We start from the raw sequence: 19,604 nt of genomic DNA, 5'->3' as shown, positions 1-19,604 counted from the left end.
ACAACAGAATTAAGATCCTTGCATTGAGTTTAATAAGAATCGGGTGGGTGTGGTGTTTGTATGTACTGGATCTCCTTTCGGGCCAGTGAGCCCAGGCATTCCTATGAGTCCATGTCGGCCCTTTTCACCTCGAAGTCCTTGGGGGCCAGGCAAACCTGGAGGCCCCTGTGGGCCCTGCCGTCCTAATGCACCAGGATTCCCCTTAAAAAAACAAGAGAAGAATAGTTAGAATATGTTACAAAAGATTTCTATTTCAGATAAATGCTGTTCTTCTGAAATTCTACTCAGCTGTTTTCAACATAATGATTAATTTTTAGCAGCAAATCAGAACATTAGAATGATTTCTGAAGGATCATGTGACTGGAGTAATGATCCTAAAAATTCAGCTTTGAAATCACAGGAATAAATGACATTTTAAAATAGAAAACTGTTATTTTAAATAGTAAAAATATTTCAAGATTGTATTGTTTTTGCTGTAATTTGGATCAAATAAATACAGGATTGGTGAGCAGAAGAGACATCTTTAAAAAGTGAATATATACATTGTAATTTTTCAGCTGTGATAGCAATCACATTTAAATCAGCAATTTGCTATAAAAGATGCAATAAAGTGACAGAAATAACCATCGTTACCAAGGATTTCTATTTTAAATAAATACTGCTCTTTTTAACTTTCTATTTAAAGAATCTTGAGGAATTGTGTCACGGTATCCACAAAAGAATTAAACTCACAAATGCTTTCAACAATTAAAATAATAAATGTTTACAGAAGAGAAAAAGCATTAGAATGATTTCTGCAGCATTAGAAGATCACATGACACTAAAGACTGGCATACTTAAAGCTGAAAATTCAGCATCACGGGAATAAATGACATTTTAAAATATTAAAATAAAAAAGTTACTTTAAATTTAAAGTAATAATTCACAATTTTACAACCATGCAATCTTGATGAGCATGAGAGACTTATTTCAAAAACATAAAATCTGACCGACCCAAGCTTTTGAACAGTAATGTACTTTTACAAAATCACCGCTAGGGTGTGACAAAACTCCAAGAACATTTTACATGCACTGCACTGTTGTGTGTCACCAGATGCTGCTCTACGCTTGAGAGCGATTCCTCAGTGACATTGAATGCTGTCCGAAGTCTAGAGTGTGACTGGTGAGTAACTGTTGTATATTTACTTTTGCATATAATTGTATATAACTACATGTGCTGTATAAAAACAACTGATAGCATCACATTTGATTAGTGCTATAAAAATATTTATTTAAAAAAAGGGATGATGCAAAAAAAAAAAAAAAAATACACTACCCTAAATACACATGCGTGAGAATGAATTAGTGAATTTCATGAGTGACTGACTATCTAAAAGAGCTTTGACTGAAAAAACACACACTGACGGGAACTGTGAGCACACACACATAGATGGGAACAGCGTTGGAGCACTGGGATTTAGTAGTGTTTATACACACACAGCAAAAATCCTCAAAACAGTACTGTGGCAAACAAGTGAAATATTTGACTGAAAGCAGTCCACGTGCACACACGTCCTGTCTTCAAGTACACGCTGTTGAACAGCCTCCCTGAATGGGAGGAAAGGATCATGTTAATTGCAGGTTCTTCCCACAGCTGGTTTATGACAGTTTCAGTTTCAAAGCACTTTTAATTAAAATACCAGGAAAGATTCTCTCTTTTTCGCTTTCTCTGGTCACTACCTTGAGCTGACACAGCCAAAAGGTTTCATCCTCTATTTATGCAAACACAGACATCCACACATTTTTTTTTTTGATGACTCCTTTGACCTGCAAGGCATTGGATTTGACTTTGATCAGACACAATATCAAAGCACAGACAGGACAAGTTAATGAGTAAAAAACAACAGACTAAAGTGTGTGTGTGTGTGTGTGTGTGTGTGTACCTGGTATTTATCACGTTATGGGGACCAAATGTCCCCACAAGGATAGTAATATCAGCAGATTTTGACCTTGTGGGGACATTTCTCAGGTCCCCATGAGGAAACAAGCTTATAAATCATGCACAATGAGTTTTTTTGAGGAAGTAAAAGTGTGCACAATCTCCTGTGAGGGCTATGTTTAGGTGTAGGGTAGGTGTAGGGCGATAGAAAGTACAGTTTGTACAGTATAAAAACCATTACGCCTATGGAATGTCCCCATAAAACATGTAAACTCAACATGTGTGTGTGTGTGTGTGTGTGTGTGTGTGTGTGTGTGTTTGCTAAAGGCATTGCAGTTTTTACTGTTTTCAAAATTGATAATAATAAAGGTTTCCGGAACAACAAATCAGCATATTAGAAAGATTTCTAATTTTAAAGATTTCTAATGTGTCACTGAAGAATTATGGCTGCTGAAAATTCAGGAATAAATTACATTTTAAAATATATATTATAATATATAAAACAGTTATTTTAAATGGTAATATTTCACAATATTGGTGTTCTTACTGTGTTTTAATCAAACAAATGCAGCTTTGGTGAGCATGAGAGCTTTTTTATATTACTAAACTGCGATATTTCTCTTCATGTAACTTTCAGACAAACATTTTAAATTTACCAACTAAACAAAACAGAGATCATCATATTTCATCATATTTTCCTTGACTTTGTGATGTGTTAAGCAGCATGCACTCAGTGGTTGTGACAGAGATAGATCAGTGTGTGTTGAGGGTGTTCACAGTCTTTCAGGGAATGCACTGACTGTGATAATTACTAAAGACCTAATGGATTCCCTCAGCAACACACACACACACACACACACACACACACACACACACACACACACACACACACACACACACACACACACACACACACACACACACACACACACACACACACACACACACACACACACACACATCCGTACACCTCTGTTTACGATTAGGGCTTGCACAGCAAAATACAGCTGTCCACACTATCACACACAACTCCTGAACCATATAGACATGTATTCACATGTAAAACTCATTTATAGATCACTAGAGATGTTCAGGTTGTTGTGATAAAAAACTGTTTAAAAATGGTTTAATCACAGCAGTTTCTGATTTATAAGTGAAAAAGCTAATGTTATTTAAAGAAACCTTCTTGTTTTGTTCTATACTGTTATATGTGGATTTTAAAACCGATGTATATACATCAAAAGCATACTAACAAGTGGCTATCAAGGTTTTTATCCTTAAAGGGATAGTTCACCCAAAAATTTAAATTAGGCTGTGATTTACTCACCCTCAAGCCATCCTAGGTCTATCCTAGGCAGACACAATCTGTCAGTTTAAATCTAGATTAAAGACACATCTCTTTAACCTGGCTTACACATAAAAACATTAACACATTCCTACAATTCAAATCCGTTAAAGGATTGTTAGGCTGCATTAATTAGGTCAACCGGAACCGAAAACACCTCCCATAACACCTGATGTACTCGTTGCATCGTAAAAAGAATGGCATCTATACGCTAATATTAGTCTGTTTTCATTCTTATTCCGAGGTCACCGTAGCCACCAGACCCAGCCTGTATCCGGATCAGATGGTCACTGCAGTCCCCCGGATCCAGTCCGTACCCAGCTTAGATCATGGATCACCACCTGGAGATGACTTCTATAGCCGTGGATGTCAACCAGATGAGCTCCAGAGACGGATCATCAATGAAGACCTCGCCAACCTAGACGGCCATCGGTGCCACACCACGGGATCCTGACGAGTTCTCTACAATCAGACATTGTTACAAACTGCTGGTTTCATCTGGCCAGAGGAGAACTGGTCCCCCGACTGAGCCTGGTTTCTCCCAAGGTTTTTTTCTCCATTTCTGTCACCTGTGGAGCTTTGGTTCCTTGCCGCTGTCGCCTCTGGCTTGCTTAGTTGGAGACACTTTCCAGCGATATCACTGAATTCATTGATGAACTGCCTTTAACTGAAAATTGATTATTTACAATAATGCGTTACTTACACACTATTGTGCTGTTTAAATACTGTGCAGTTGCTTTGACACAATCTGTATTGTTAAAAGCGCTATATAAATAAAGGTGACTTGACTTGACTTATTAAATTTTCTTCTTTCAGAACAGTACAATTGGAACCATATATAAAAATGTCCTGGCTGTTCCAGGCTTTATAATGGCAGTGAATGGTTGTTGAGAGTTTGAAGGCCAAAAAGTACATCCATCCATCATAAAAGTGCTCCACACAGCTCTGGGGTGTTATTAAAGGCCTTCTAAAGCGTATCGATTCGTTACAGTTTACAAAGTTTTAAATATGGCGATTTTTCTTATACAAACTCATCGCTTCAGAAGGCCTTTATTAACCCCTGGAGGGCTTTTTATAAAGAATGGATGCTTTTTTTGGGGCTTCAAAAAATCTCAGCGCCCATTCACTGCCATTATAAAGCTTGGAACAGCCAGGAGGCTTTTTAATATAAATCTGATTGTATTCATCTGAAAGAAAAAAGTCATATTACATCAAGGATGGCTTGAGGGTAAGTAAATCATGGGGTAATTTTCATTTTTGGGTGAAGTATACCTTTAACTACAACTATGAAAACATTTTCATTCCTTGAAATGAAATAAATATTGTTGCTACAGCATATATAAATAAATTAAGTTGCTTTGAATAAAAGTGTCAGCTAAATGCATAAGTGTATTGATTTATGTAATCTCATAATAAGAAGAGCTGTGGCTAAAACCTGCTTCAACCAGACCCCATAATCCCACTCATGCAAACATTCCACAGTTCTAATGACAGCCATGCAAATGTCCTTTAAAAACCTAGACTTCCGCTAGACCAACACATGTGATACACAGGGTAAAGTCTGAAATCACACAAACACACACACACAAACACAGCAGACACTTTCATTAAAGGCTGAGGTAGATCATTTAATTCAGTTAGATATACTTGAACATACTTAGTAGAGTGACTACATAGACATTTCCTGGCCAGGATTTCTTTTTTAGGCATTTAGGCAATTTAGGCAATTTAAATATTCCGGCCAGGACGTGTCCAGGTAAATGAGTACATATGGTAACCCTTTGTAGCCATGTGCTGTGTCCCAGCAGTGAACTCTGAGAGAAAGATAGGCGTCATGATGAACAGTATTATTATTTACACTAAAAACACACTGCAGTGCAAACCCACAGGAAAACGCACAAACACTCATACACACACACTTACACCTTTCATTAGAGAAAGTACTAGTTGTTAGCAGGTCAAAGTCTACAGACTCTGTGATTACGAGAGACAGAGAAAGTGTTTCAGATACATCCACATGCACAGACGCTGAGTTCTGCCTTATTAGTTTAGAGGTCAAAGACTAGACTAGCAGACATGAGGCCTGAGGCATGTGGACTACTGGCCTCATTTTGGAACAAGAGAACCAAGACATGAGAGACGACATAATATAACACAGAACACACACAAACAATTACTGGTTACTATAGTACTTCACTAGGACTCACTCACAGTATGTCAGAATGGAAGACTAGTTTATTATATACTGCATACATATTAAAAATAGCATGTACATCATTAAAGGGATTGTTCACCCAAAAATAAAAATTACGTTATTAATTACTCACTCTCATGTCATTCTAAACCAGTAAGACCTTTGTTCATCTTCGGAACACAAATTAAGATTTTGATGAAATCTCAGAGCTTCTGACCCTCAAAAACTATCATCAGAAATGTCTTAATTTGTGTTCTGAAGATTAATGAAGGACTTACAGGTTTGGAATTGGTGAGTAATTAATAATAGAATTTTCATTTTTGGGTGAGCTGTCCCTTTAAGCAACATATCATGGAAAAAGTTCAGCGTTTAATACGATTTTTTAAAATGTTTTTAAGCCTCTTATACTTACCACAGCTGCATTTATTTCATCAAAAAAAAAAGAGCCCAAATACTCATATCATGAAATATTATTTCAGGTTTTCAGGATTATTTGATGAATAGAAAATTCAAAACAACAGCACTTATTAGTTTTTTTGTAACATTATATGTGACCCTGGGCCACAAAACCAGTCTTAAGTCGCTGGGGTATATTTGTAGCAATAGCCAAAAATACATTGTATGGGTCAAAATTATTGATTTTTCTTTTATGTCAAAAATCATTAGGAAATTAAGTAAAGATCATGTTCCATGAAGATTTTTTTGTAAAATTCCTACTGTAAACCTATCAAAATGTAATTTTTGATTAGTAATATGCATTGCTAAGAACTTAATTTGCACAACTTTAAAGGTGATTTTCTCAGTATTTAGATTTTTTGCACCCTTAGATTTCAGATTTTCAAATGTATCTCGGCCAAATATTGTCCTATCCTAACAAACCATATATCAATAGAAAGCTTATTTATTGAGCTTTCGTATGATGTATAAATCTATAGTTTTGTAAAATTTAACCTTACGACTGGTTTTGTGGTCCAGGGTCACATATAGTAAATGCTGAATAAAAATAAAAATGTTCTTTCTTTCTCGTTTTACTTACTGAGCCTAATATATATAAAAAAGCTTTGTTAAATATGATTTTTTTTTTAACAATTGGGTATGATATAGACAAACAATTTACATACTGTTTACTACCTACTGTTATACATACTACATAATGTGGTAATGGTGGAGAAATTATTGAAATTATTACTTTATTTAGCAAGGATGCTTTCAATTGTTTAAAAGATGATGATAAAGACATTTATGATGTTACAAAGATTTCTAATGCTGTTCATCTGAACTTTCTATTCATAAAAGAAACCTGAAAAAACCTATTCAGCTGTTTTCAACATAATAATAGTAAAAAAATGTTGTTTTTTTGCAGCAAATCAGGATATTTCAATGATTTCTGAAGGATCATGTGACTGGAGTAATGATGCTAAAAATTCAGCTTTGAAATCACAGGAATAAATTACATTTTTAAATTTATTCAAATAGAAAATAGTTCTAAATAGTTTTAAATAGTAAAATATTTCAAAGTTTTATTGTTTCAGCTGTACTTTGGATCAAATAAATGCATGCTTTAGACTGGTAGTGTAGTTGTCATGTTTTCTTAGTGCCTTTCCCCCTTTGTTAATATGTTTTGGTTTCTCCCTTTGTTTCCCCTGTTGTTTTGGCTTATATGGTTCCTCCCTGGCCATATTTGGTACTTCCTCCCTTTAATTAGATAATTTGCCACACCTGTCCATGTGATTAGTCGACACCTTATAAGTTGGTTTGTTTGCATTGTTTTCTTGTCTGCCGTTGTTGTGTTTTGATGTTGTCTCCATATTTCCTAAGTTTTCCTTTGTTTTGCTTGGTTCAGTGTATTTTGTTTTCCGTTGTGTTTTGCCTGGTTTTATCATTAAACATCATTGACTTACTCCTTTTTCTCCTTCCCATTTGTGGACGCAGCCTGACAGTAGTATTCATTACAGTGCCATGCATAAGTGAACAGGGAGATTATTAAAAATAGAATGCATGAGAAAACTGTGTTCACATTTTGTTATGTTTATTGTTTAATGTGTGTGACTGCACTTAAGTGTGTATGCCTGTTATTTTCATTGGACATGACTTGGTTTTCATTAATTTATGAGTCCTCATCCCACCCCATTCCAAAAATTTCTGGGATAGCTCCAGTCCTCCAGTGACTGCATTTTGATTACAACAACTGAAGTGTTTATTATCTCAATACCAACAAACTATTCAAATTCATTTCAACAGAGTCTGATCTCCTCAAAAAAGACAAAAATGTCAGTTATGACAAATATTTCCAACATAGACAATTCACAGAATTCATCTGTTAGTCTGTGTGCTATAAGCAGCTGTGCACACTCTTGTAACTGCGCTCCTAACTGTTATTGGGCCGCTGGGATTTACGAGGTTGCAGTAAATTTGTCGCTCTTGTGCTAAAGACTATTATTATTTTGACTTAAGAGCTTTCGGCAGGGACACATTCACTCTCTCTCTACCACACAGACACACAAATCCACACCAACTTACATACTTGCCTAATTGTTTTCTTTTAGGTTCTGTCTTAAAAATGCATCCGGCTTCACATACTGAAGGAGTGCTTCCCAAAACATATATAAAAGTATGAAAGTCTGGGGTCAGTAAAATTTTACACTTTTTTTTTATACTTTTATTCAGCAAGGACACATTAAACAATCAAAACACTAAAGACATTTATAATGTTACAAAAGTTCAATCTGAAATAAATGCTGAATATTCTATTTATTTAAGAATCTTGAATCTTTTAAATTGTAATAATATGTCACAATATTAAAGTCTTTTCTGTATTTTTTAATCAAATAAATGCAGCCAGTGTGTGTGTGTGTGTGTGTGTGTGTGTTCAAGCCCAAAATTATTCATACTCCTGGCAAATTCTGACTTAAAGTTACTTTTATTTAGCCAGCAAGTTTTTTTTTTTTTTTTTTAGAAATTACACAGACGTCTCCCAGAAGATAATAAGACAATGTACAAGAGGCATCACTGTGGAATTTTTTTATTTATTTACATTTGAACAAAAAGTGGCATGTCCAAATTATTCATACCCTTCTCAATAATCAATAGAAAAGCCTTTATTGGCTATTACAGCAATCAAACACTTCCTATAGTTGCTGACCAGCTTTTTGCATGTCTCAACTGGTATTTTTGCCCATTCATCTTTAGCAATGAGCTCCAACTCTTTCAGGTTGGAGGGGTCTCCTTGCCATCACCCTGATCTTTAGCTCCCTCCACAGATTCTCAATTGGATTTAAGTCAGGACTCTGGCTGGGCCACTGCAAAACAATAATGTTTTTGTCTGCTAACCATTTCTTCACCACTTTTGCTGTGTGTTTTGGGTCGTTGTCGTGCTGAAATGTCAACTGGTGCCCAAGGCCAAGTTTCTCTGCAGACTGCCTGATGTTGTTGTTGAGAATTTTGATGTATTGCTCCTTTTTCATGGTGCAGTTTACTGTGATTAGGTTCCCAGGTCCACCGGTTGGAAACACCCCAAAACATTAGGTTCCCACCACCATGTTTGACAGTGGGAATGGTGTTCTTAGGGTTGAAGGCTACATCATTATGGCCAAACAATTAAATTTTTGTTTCATCTGACCATAACACAGAAGACCAGAAGTCCAGATGAGCATTTGCAAAGGCCAAGCGGGCTTTGTGTGCCTTATCTGGAGAAGTTGTGTTCCTTGGTCTGCGTTTGTGGAACACAACGGTGTGCAGTGTCAGTTGGACTGTCTGCCTTGAGATGTTGCCAACAGCACAGCCCAGATTCATCAGGATGGCCTTGGTGGTGATCCTTGGGTTCTTCTTTTACCTCTCACTATCCTCCTGGCCAGCACAGGTGTCACTTTTGGCTTCCGACCACGTCCTCTGAGTTTTTTTCACAGTGCAGAACGTCTTCTATTATTTAATAATACATTGCACTGTAACCACTGGAACTTCAAAACATTTAGATATGGTCTTATAGCCCTTTCCTGACTTGTGAGCAGCCACAATGCGCAGCCGCAGGTCCTCAGTGAGCTCTTTTGTCTTAGCCATGACTGTCCACAAACCAACAGCAGAGAGCTTCTGTTTTTCACCTGTTGAGTATTAAAACAGCTATTCCCAATGAATCAGGGTAATTAGGATGCTTTAGAACAGCTTGGACTATTTGGAATGGTATAGAACTTTGGATTTTCACATAGACTGTGACAGTTTGGAAAAGGTATGAATACATTTGGACATGCCACTTTTTTGTTCAAATGTAAATAAAAGCTGAGAAATATTTTTTTTCCACAATGATGCCTCTTGTGTCATTTCCGGTCAAAAAAACTTGCAGGCTGAATAAAAGTACCTTTAAGTCAGAATTTGCATATTTGTATGAATAATCTCGGGCTTGACTGTATATATCCCTCAGCCAATCAAAAGTTGTTGTTTGTTCTTTGCCGTCAATTCTTCAGAGTTATTTTTGTTCAGAGGGAGATGATGGTGCATGGTGGAGTGACAACATACAAAACTGACAGCATAATAACACTGCTGAAAAGTAAGTGCATACCTGATACACACACAGACACACACGTGAGGTACACACCCTGTAACATTCCATTGTAAAATTGTGCTTAATAGAAGTGAAGCATTCGTGTCTCTGAAATACTCATTAACACATTTAATCTTTTTTCCCGTCTTCTAAGAACAAGCCAAGAACTGCATTATGCCAGCACCTGGATGGAACTGCTCAGGTACAGACATGAATAGGCTTGTATCACTGGCATGAAACTGGGTCAGTGTGCCAGTGCGAGTGTGAGTGAATATGAACACATGTTGTGCAAAAACAGAATAAATAGGATTAGAGTGAGCCTTGTTAATGAGATTAAAGAGCTTCTGTAACAGGCGAAGACTTCTCGCATTTATACAAACAAATATAAACTGGGTTTCAAAACCTGTGCCCGGTTGCATAAAGCCCCTTAAGTGTAAATTTCCCTTAAGTTCTCCCTTAAATTTCCCTTACACTTAAGGGCGTTGCATAAAATATCCCTTAAATGTTACTTAAGGGTTTCTTTAGGTGAAACGTCATAAACCCTTAGAATTTCTCTTAAGTATCCCTTAAAATCCATTAAGTGTTGCATAAAGCCCCTTATCTGTCATTTCCCTAAGTATAACATAAGGTACGAAAAATGTTCCCTTAAGTGTTACACAGCACGCAGATTTAATCCAAAAATATTCTACCAGACACGATCGGCAACTTTATATGTTAAACAGATTTATTCACATGTACTCATTGATCAAACTGCTTGCACAGCTCAAATTTTGATTCTTCTATAATATTTTATTTCTGTATATTTCTGGGAGATGACTTTAAAAAGACACATAAACCATATATTGTCGCAATTGTGTATTTATTTTGTTTACCTTTCAGTTTAGCTTCTGCGATTTATGCTATATTCCATCATAGATGCTTCTATGAGTCGGGATTGACACAAGAGCGCCCTCCAGCTTCGAGTATGAATGAAATTTACACATGTTTAGCGCTTCATAATAAAATGTCACGTCATGCATGCAAGTATATCGTCTCTTTGTATTTAAATATAGATTTATTAAACCTTAAAAAGTGTAAATGGACAAAAGTAATGATAGATCTTTATTTGTTGTCCAAAGATGAAGGAAAGTTTAATGGGTTTTGAAAAAGAGTGAGTAAATAAAGACAGAATTCGGTTTTAAGTTAATTGTTGATTTAAGTTTACGTCTCGTCTGATGCTTCTCTTTTTGTTTTCTTTATCCATGTTATGGTTTTCTGTGAAAACTTACACCGCTATCTGCATTAACAAATAACGTATCCATGGCAACAGTAGATTTTTTTAACGGGAAAACCTGCGTCGCTGTTGTAAAACACTTAACGGTTTCCCTTAACCAAGGGCAGTGTTTAAGGGATTATATGCAACACCCTTAAGTCATTCCCTTAGGAAAGGGGAAATCATCCCTTAAGTGTCATACTTAAGGGAAAAACTTAAGGTGCTTTATGCAACCGGGCACTGGCCTTCAGGGAACAGCTGAACAAGTGTAAAGGCCAGTCAGTCAACATTAGAATCTTGTCTAGTGTTGAATGATGTCAAAATGAAGATTCCATAGTGTCTATGATGTCATAATGTCCACAAGGTCAAAATGATGTAATGGACTTACCCTCTCTCCCTTGGGGGGAAAACACTGGCAGATGCTGCAGTCTCGTCCATCGCACCTTTCTGTCTTGTCTCCCTAAAACACAGAAATATATTTTTAGAAAAGGAACACTCATATACATGAGCACACAAGCGCACTCACACCCTAAAGAGAGCAGCCCGGAAAATGGAGGTATTCTGTATTGCATGGAAGGAAAGTACTTTCTCCAGAAAAGCTTTAATAAACAAACACAAAACCAGGTATTAATTCAGTGGCTAAATTAACAGATATACCATCAATAAACCATCAACAGGCATCGACATTTCCTAACAGCACAGCAGTAATGACTTTATGAACTATTTTACTTTTAAGATCGATACTATTAGAGATACATTTGTAACCATGTAGCTGTCAGCTGCAGTATTGCAACAGATAGCGTAATACAGATCACCTGAGGAACAATTCCATTAATTATCTGCTATAGACGGTTTCATCGGGCGCACGCGCCTGGACCTAAGTTAACTTCCGGTCTGTGTTTGTTTATCTGTCTGGTTCGTGTCGCGGGCTACAAACGCAGCTAATAATGAGTAATGAAGTTGGTCTCAGGTTATTGTGCTGTGGTATGTGTTTCCCAAACATTTATTTATTTGTGGCGACCTGCCACGATATAAAAACCGACTGATTTTCCAATTGGAAATAATAGACTAATTCATTAATCTGTTAATAGACTTCGTTGAATAAACGTAATACACGTTTAAAAATCAAACCCAGGCGTGGGTGTTTTTATATCACTGTATTTCTGAAGAAAGACTGTCTTTAGAAAATGTCATTTTCATTTCATCCTGCATAAGGCAGCGTTTTTAAATTAAGAGCTGCTTTGTCTATAGCCATTACCGGGGAAACCTCGTTTCTCGTGCTTAAAGCACCTCCTACTGGGAAGTAATGAGTTTGCATTTTTAATAAATCAGTCTAATTTACGCAGCCAACATATTTAGCTTGTTATTAAAAAAATAATCTACTCTAGAAGGACTTAGCTGTTGTTATTGATTCTATTTGGATGTATACCGGAAGTTAAGTTTGGGCCACAAAAGCGCTCATGCGCAGTAACGTTTGTTTATGTTGTTGCCGTTGAAACCGTCTATAGGGGAGGAAGAATTGTAAAAACTTCAAAACCAACATGTATGTTAGACCATATACCATCTAAGCTACTAAAATAGGTGCTTCCAGAAATCATATATTCTCTTCTGAATATTATTAATTTGTCATTGTCATTAAGTAATGTCCCCAAAACCTACCTTCAAACTGGCTGTTGTTAAGCCTCTCATAACAAAAAAAAAAAAAAAAAAAAAAAAAAAAACAGCTTGACCCTAAAGAGTTAATTACAGACCAATCTCGAATCTCCCCATTCTGTCAAAGATACTGGAAAAGGTAGTATCCTCACAACTATGTTCCTTCTTGGAGAAAAACGGTATCTGTGAGGAGTCAGGATTTAGACCGAGAGTTACAAATGGCCTGCTCTTATTATCTGATCATGGTAGTATCTCTCTAATAGTGCTACTGGATAATTTAAATTAATTCATTGTTGACTGTTACATGAGACAAAGGATGTTTAAAACATCAATCCATTTAATATTTAATACTTTTTCCCCCTCAATTTCTCAATACTTTTTTTGTATATTACTTACAAATTATATTTACATTTACATTCAGTCATTTAGCAGATGTTTTTTATCCAAAGTGACTTACAAATTAGAACAACAGAAGCAATCAAAACCAAAAAAGAGCAATAATATTCAATAATATAGCAATAATCAGTGCTGTGACAAGTCTTGGTTAGTCTAATGCAGTAAACACATAGCACGTTTTTTATAATAAATAAAAAGAAAACAAGTAGATTGAATAGAAAGAGAACAGAAAATGCTGGAGTAAGATATATATATATATATATATATATAAAATATATAATATACAAATTATATTAAAAAATATAATATATAAATATTATTTTTTATTATAAATAAAAAGAAATCAGGTAGATATAATAGAAAAAGAATAGAGTGCAGAGGAAGAATAGAGTGTTAGAGGGTCAAGGTTTTTTTTTTTTTCAAATTAAAGAGCTTAAGATCAACTAGCTAAATGTGACCTACTTTGCAAGTTAAATATAACCTACTTATTAAGCATAGGTGATATCATGAAGAACCACATTTTACCATGCAAAACAGAACATTTATTCCAGCTACAATAGGTCAAGATCAGCCTAAAGCACTTAAGAATGACATGAATTGTACATGACAAATTGCCATGTTTATGATAGGTATCAGTATATGTGATGCCTGTCTCAGTCTCTATTCAAGAGCTTTTGACAGTATATTTCCATCCTTTCCACAGTCTGTGGCAAACCAGACTAGACGTTAGATATTGAGATCCACAGACATACACGTGACCTAACAAGCACAACGGCAGGAATGTAAACACGGAGATAATGAAAGAGAGAGAGAAAGAGACACAAAGACAAGAACAAGAGATAGGAGGTTCAGACTGAAAAATGTTAGTACATTAAGTCCAACTGGGAGAGGAAGTTTAGGTCAGACATGTTTTGTCTGTTTGGAAGTAGTCAACCACGTAAAGAAAGGAAGAGAGAGAGTGCAATCACTCAATCACTTGCTTGCAATCAGACACCATTCTTTAAGAAGGCACACTTATCGCACACACATGCACAGTACATCTCAAATGAACACAGATGCACAAAGAGGCACAATACCACTTTCCCAAAGTTTCACATTCACTCTTCCTCTATGGTTGAATGACCTGAGATGCCAAAATGTGCTTGTCCACACGGACAACACTTCAGTGGTCTCTTACATCAAGCGCCAAGAGGGTCTGCGCTCGCTTCCTCTTTACAGGCTGGAGTGCCAGTTCCTTCTGTGGTCCCAAGGGAAACTATTCTCAGTGAGGGCAGTATACATCACAGGACACCTCAATCAGGGAGCAGACATCCTGTCGAGGTAGAGGCTGAAGCCTGGGGAATGGAGGTGGTGGAGCAGATATGGAGGAAGTATTACAGAGCAGAAGTAGACCTGTTTGCGACTCAAGAGACTTTGCACTGTCTTCTCTGGTTTTCCCTCACTCACCCAGCTTCTCTTGGACTGGATGCTATGGTACAGACGTGGCCGAGGCTGCGCCCATGGCCCCTGAGAGGGCACAGCCTCCGCTCTTTCAACTGAGGTTGTGGAGACCACTCTCCATTCCAGAGCTCCCTCACAGAGGAAACTGTGTGGAGCAGACAGCCTGTCTAGGCTTGGCAGGGACTCCACCTGAGGGTGGCTTTCATTTGGAAGAAGTTTTGCCAGTCTTAGGGGGACTTGCTGCGACTGACTTCGCACTATCCCCTCTGGCCTCTCTGACTCACCTGATTACCTTGGACTGTTTCCTTTTGGTATACGGCCCTGGCCGATGCTTCATCTGCACCCCCTCCTATTGCCCTGCTCCAGGGAGTTCTGGAGCCCACTCCACCTTTTTAGTGGTGGTTTAGGTTGGTAGGTCCCCTCCCTTTTAGCACAATTCCTCCACGGAGGCTGTCGAAATGATTTCATATCCCTTGAGGGACCTGGCCGTGGTAGCGCGAGACTAACAGTTCAACACAGAGAGTGTTGGCGATCTTAGGCCCTCTGTAGCCCTTTCTTTTGGACTTGTGCCTGGTGGCCAAGCATTTCTGCTACCCCAATTAGGGTATTTGCCTATTGCTCCCTCTGTGCCATGGGCCGTCACAAGCTGGCCTGTGCCGCTTCCGTGAGGTCCTCAGTATCCGAGCCACTTCGGCTCCCTGTTTCCACCCTAGCTATTCTCACACACACTGGCCAGGGATTTGCAAGTCTGGAGACGTGGGCATCTCATTCCCAAAGTGTTCAACCAAGCGGCAACCTCCCGCTCTCTCTATTGAAACCAACACCGAAGTAATTTAGACTGCAATTCATCGACTGGCCGCTAGAGACTGGCTGCAATGAAGTAAACTCCCCATGTTAAAATGCCTAACTTTACAGCAGAAAAAAAAAAATGTTTACAGCCTGGTACAAAAAGTGGTTTTGGTTTATATAGCTAATTTTGCCCTTCATGTCAACTGTGACGTAGTCATGGAATCATCCGGAGACGTTGGATCCATTTGTACACACAGAGTAAACAAGCAAGGTTCAATACCGGCTGACTGGTGTGGTGAAGATAATCCGACAGGGGTAATGAGAGTCCGTGCAAAAGGTCGAGGCAGGCGGCAAGACAAAGGGGTAATCCGATAAACAGGCGAGGGTCGACAAAAGGCAGGCAGCAATGATTCACACACACGATAAACAGTCCGGTTCGTAACAGAAAGGCAGTCCGAAAAGAGAACGCTCAGGATTGGTAGCATAACTAGCAAAACTTCGCAAAGACTAAGACGCCAAACAGAGCTATAAATGGCCGCCGCGAGGGAAGTGACCCGGGGAACCCGGAACCGGAAATGATCGTCCCAGGCACGGGGTTGTGGGTAATGTAGTGAGTTAAAACTCAGGTGAGAGTTCCCGCTGGCGGAGGTTGGAGGGAGCCACAGAGACGGCGTTTGTGACATCAACTGTGAGAGGGGTGAATTTTATTATAACTCATCCGTTTAAGTTATATTAAGCTAAGTTAAATTATTATAGAAAATTTCTGCATAATTAAGGGCGCGGCCAGTTGAATGACAGGTGGATTTCAGCAACCAGCTCCACCCACGTCCCGCCTTATTGTCCATTTTCGATTATCCGGGAGTGACGCACGATGACGCGATTCCAAGATGGTGACGGCCGACTCCCGCCCACTATGAGCTTCAAAAACGCTCTTCAGAAACCTATGCGTTCAACGCAGCTTGAGTTCCTGAAGGGGAACGTCTCTAGGTTATGTATGTAACCCTAGTTTCCCGGGGAACGAGATGCTGTGTCTCATAGCCATCCATCCGGAATCCCTGCAGCGCTTGCTTCTCTAATCAGAAGCCGCCAGCTGCACGCACCGTGCATGGTTTTAAACTTCCTGATCTTCAAACTCTCACTTTTGGCCAAAAAGCTAAATCATATCAACATATCCATAATAACACTTTCTCCAGTGAAAAAATGTGTTCCTGTTGCTTTCTCACATCAAAATCTACACTCTAAAAATCGCTGGGATATTTTTTTAACCCAAATTCTGGGTTCAGCCAGTTGGGTCACTGGGTTATTTTTAAAGGGGTCATATGATGCGGTTTCTTGTTTTCCTTTGTCTTTGGAGTGTTACAAGCTGCATAGATAATATCTGTAAAGTTACAAAGCTTATAGTCTCAAACCCAAAGAGATATTTATTATAAAAGTTACGACTCAGCCTTCCTGTACACAAAGGGGTTAAGGCTATAAAGTGGGGGCAATTACACCATAAGTACGTTTTCATATTTGAAGAATTTGCTACTGACTATTCAAACGCGAGTTTTGAGCAGTGTAGAGTAGTGCTTGTTGTTTCTTGTTCTACGATTAAAAATGCAGACATGGTGTTATGTTTATGCGGCACGACGCAATGCAATGCGTAAAAAGATCATACGAGTCATTATAATCAGTAGTTATGTCTTGTTGCGCAGAGAAACGGCATCACAACATGATAAGGGGCATAGCATTTCCTTCACACGCTTGAGGTATTCAGCTAATCACAATGCACCGGATAGCTGGCCAATCAGAGAACACCTCGCTTTTCATCAACGATGAGTTTTGTAAAAATCATTTCAGAAAGGCGTACAGTATGTGGAAAATAATATGTTTTTTGAACCTCAAACCACATAAACACATTGCATTACACCAAATACACAAAATAATGTTTTCTTTTAGCAACATCATATGAGCCCTTTAATGTTTTTTATCCAGGTGCTGTGTAATTTTTTCTGTAACTGAGCTGCTGGGTCATTTTTAATGCTGGGTTTCATTTATTTTATTTCAGTATATTTGTAACTTAAGTAATGTAATTTTATTGACATTAGTATCTGTAATCAAATGACACATTTAAAATGTAATGCATTACTTTACTACCATTGGTGAGAAAGTCATGTAATGTTACATTTCTCCAAATTTGTTCTGATGAAGAAACAAACTCATTTACATCTTGAATGGCCTGAGTGTGATTAAATTTTCAGAATGTGTTTATATTTTTCATAACTATTTCCTGATTTAATGTTAACTCCTTAAATACAACAACTTCTTTGCTTTCATCATTTCTTAAATCCTTACCTGTTCTAACCTGTACGATTCTACACAATCGCTTTGTTATTTTATTCAGTTGTGAGGTGCTTTGAACAAAATAAGTGTTAAGTCACAGTTAAAATATTTCCTTCTGGATGCTTTTCAATTCAGAGTTCAGGGGAAAATTGTCACACTTTAACCAGGCTGAACAATAAACAGCTCGTCCACATTTTGGCAAGGAAACATATAGCGTGTTAAAATTTACCACAAGCAAAGTCATTTAAAAGGGTAAAATCTTTCACAACATAGATGAATGAACGTCTTAAGGGCACACAATGAATATGCATGCAACATATTAATTCAATTGCTTTTTGAGTTATTTACAGGAGAGAGCAGTTCTCAGCGTGCCGATTTGGTGCACTTCTTCAGTAAAATAAAGTTTTGTATAAATTTTATTTAGTTTCTAAAGTCTTTACTGTGATGTAAACTATATTATTTTACACAACACACAAGGATGAGATGTCAGTGATCTGCGTCAGCATTCTCTAATCTCAGTACTGTTTGTTTATGGGCAGGTTATGGAGTCAGTAATGGCATCTTTAAGGTTCAAGTGAAACACAAGGCGGTGGTCTGAGTTTCGAACTTCCCCAGGCAAACAACAGCCCAACACCGCCTCAGATTTCAGCGACACACTGATATGCAAATTAGCACTATTTACTGTAGTTGAAAAGTGATAACAAAGAATGGTTGAATGCACTTCAATTAAATTGCTACATTTTATATTTCTAGAATGCTTGTTGAACGAGTTAAAATGTATGTAATATGTGACCCTGGACCACAAAACCAGTCTTAAGTCGCTGGGGTATATTTGTAGCAATAGCCAAAAATACATTGCATGGGTCAAAATTTTTGATTTTTCTTTTATGCCAAAAATCATTAAGAAATTAAGTAAAGTTCATGTTCCATGAAGATTTTTGTAAAATTCCTACTGTAAACATATCAAAATGTAATTTTTGATTTGTAATATGCATTGTTAAGAACCTAATTTGTACAACTTTAAAGGTGATTTTCTCAGTCTTTTTGATTTTTTTGCATCCTCAGATTTCTGATTTCAAATAGATGTATCTCAGTCAAATATTGTCCTATCCTAACAAACCATACATCAATAGAAAGCTTATTTATTGAGCTTTCATATGATGTATAAATCTCAGTTTTCAGATTCTCAAATTTAACCGTATGACTGGTTTTGTGGTCCAGGGTCACATATTGTAAACCAAGCTGTGTTCACCCAAATTAATTTTCTTATATTTTTCTCCATGGGTGTTCTTGCTTAATAATAAATGTTCATCTTTTGATTATTGCTGTTGCCTCTAAAATTCTGAGTGTGATTTTCAATTTTCAGCCAATTTTAAGCCAGCAATATAATAATTTTTAAACAATAGTTGACTTAAATAAAACATAAAAACATTTGATGCTGGTTGGGTAAAAACATTTAACCCAACCAGCATCAAAATAACCCAGCATGTGTTCCATCCAATATTTATTTAGTGGTGGGTTGCCAAAAGTTGGGTTGTTTTTAACCCAGAATTTTAAATAGTGTATCAATATATTGTTTAGAACTGTTTTGAATGGTTTTCTTTAGTAAACTGTGCTTGATCTCTGCATATTTCTCTCCTGATTCGGGCGAGGTGACTTTTTTATTTATTTATTTTTTACAAATAAGCAGTTCACTTCATAAGATGTTATGTGTTGTGTAAATTACTTGTGGATCATATTATGTTTTTATCAGCTGTTATA

General features: G+C 37.3%; 1 protein-coding gene across 1 annotated transcript in view; it reads right to left on the bottom strand.

Moving 5' to 3' along the window:
* The window catches only part of col4a4 (collagen, type IV, alpha 4), a 43,815-nt gene extending 31,885 nt beyond the window's left edge, over positions 1-11,930 (bottom strand). The window contains exons 1-3 of the mRNA XM_073818362.1: positions 11,901-11,930; positions 11,632-11,703; positions 67-201 (exon numbers count right to left, since the gene is read on the bottom strand). Of these exons, the coding sequence (XP_073674463.1) occupies positions 67-201; positions 11,632-11,703; positions 11,901-11,930 (237 nt within the window). The remainder of the gene's footprint in view (positions 1-66; positions 202-11,631; positions 11,704-11,900) is intronic.
* Between the last annotated feature and the right edge of the window lie 7,674 nt (positions 11,931-19,604).

Source organism: Garra rufa, chromosome 14, assembly GCF_049309525.1.
Source record: "Garra rufa chromosome 14, GarRuf1.0, whole genome shotgun sequence".
Classification (NCBI taxonomy): domain Eukaryota; kingdom Metazoa; phylum Chordata; class Actinopteri; order Cypriniformes; family Cyprinidae; genus Garra; species Garra rufa.
Note: the sequence above shows the minus strand (reverse complement) of the source record. Positions and strands in the feature narration are given on the sequence as shown.